The 1,399-nt window shown below is 37.5% G+C and overlaps 1 protein-coding gene across 1 annotated transcript; it reads right to left on the bottom strand.

The window, feature by feature from the left end:
* Positions 1 to 201: 201 nt before the first annotated feature.
* Positions 202 to 1,143, bottom strand: LOC145718844 (chemotaxis protein methyltransferase 1-like). Its single transcript, XM_081810362.1, has one exon. It carries the CDS (start codon positions 1,141 to 1,143, stop codon positions 202 to 204), a length of 942 nt encoding a protein of 313 aa, XP_081666488.1.
* Between the last annotated feature and the right edge of the window lie 256 nt (positions 1,144 to 1,399).

The raw sequence follows: 1,399 nt of genomic DNA, 5'->3' as shown, positions 1-1,399 counted from the left end.
AATATCCTAAATTTTATTGCGTATACTGGTAAAAAGCCACGTAACTACTAACCTACCCTACGCATCTTATACTAATGACAGTTGTCTATGACCTGAACCATAACCTTACTTTTATATCGTATTGATATTAAGCGAACATAACTGTTTAAAATATCTATTTAAAATAGCAAAGATTCTTTAGAGTAACAGAATATAAATGGGTCACTCTTTGCTACTCTTTTGCCATGCATTTATCAGCCTATTGTCTACACGCTGCATTTGCGGATGATGCCAATGCATCGCCTCCCCTGGTGCTAATAAGATATGACCCCCCTCAGCCAACTGAGTAACTAGATTAGCTAGGATATCTCGTTGGTCAAACTGTCGGAAATAAATTAGAACATTCTGACAAATAATGGCATCTAAAGGGGTATCAAAAAGCTTTGTATCGCTAAATATATTGTGATGTATATAATTGACAGTACCCTGAAACTTTTTGTTGACTGTAAATGTCTCACCTTCTGTTTTCGTATAATGCTGATAAGCCTTAGGTATATTATGTTGCTCACGTAAATTGTAGACGGCATTTTCTGCATCTGTCAGTACTTGCCAGTTAGCATCGCTACCATATAACTCAAATAGACAGTGTAAATCGTCCAATACCATAGCAAGAGACCATACTTCTTGTCCTCGCGAACAGCCTACACTCCAAGCCCTATAAGGCGTGTGTAATGGTTTATTAGCCCTTAGCTGCTCTGCATTTGTGCCATTTACTAACTGATTGGCATTAACAACCAGTTGGTTATCGTGACTCAACCGCTCAGTAGCTAGTGTTCTAGAAGGTTGCCGCACTAAAGCATCAATACGAGCTTTCTTAGCCTGCTTACCAATAAATTCTAGAGAATCAACGTGACGAAAGAAGCGACTTTCAGCGATAAGTACAGCATCAAAAACTTGTTGGCGCAGTCTATTATCTACCTCAACGCGTTGTAGCAGCTCTGTTGGACTTAACTGCTCTGATTGAGCTACGCCAATAATAGCCTGCTGCAACCAATGCTGTTGCCGCTGTGGTAAAACAAAGCCCAATTCATTCTCAATAAAGCGTTGCCACTTGCTTAGTTGTCCCTTTGAAATAGTCAACCCAATCTTCTCATCTATATCCATTCTAACTGCAGTGTTAACGTCATCTAATTAGTATATTACTGGTGTTCTTTGTCAACTATCTTACTATCTCTTTACCTTACTACCTTTATTACTCTACTAAATTAGTAGCCTGTACTTTAAAGCTATGATCTTAATTCTATAAGTACAACTTTATAACAAAGTTTTATAAGCATAATTTTATAGACACAAATTTGTAGTTCTAATTTAGAATCTATAAGCACAATGCCTAAAGTCTAAAGGTCTTGTAGTAGCATGT

This window comes from Leptonychotes weddellii, unplaced genomic scaffold (genome assembly GCF_054177405.1).
Source record: "Leptonychotes weddellii isolate Sample4059 unplaced genomic scaffold, ASM5417740v2 HiC_scaffold_23494, whole genome shotgun sequence".
Taxonomy (NCBI): Eukaryota; Metazoa; Chordata; class Mammalia; order Carnivora; family Phocidae; genus Leptonychotes; species Leptonychotes weddellii.
This window is presented reverse-complemented; position numbering and strand designations above follow the sequence as displayed.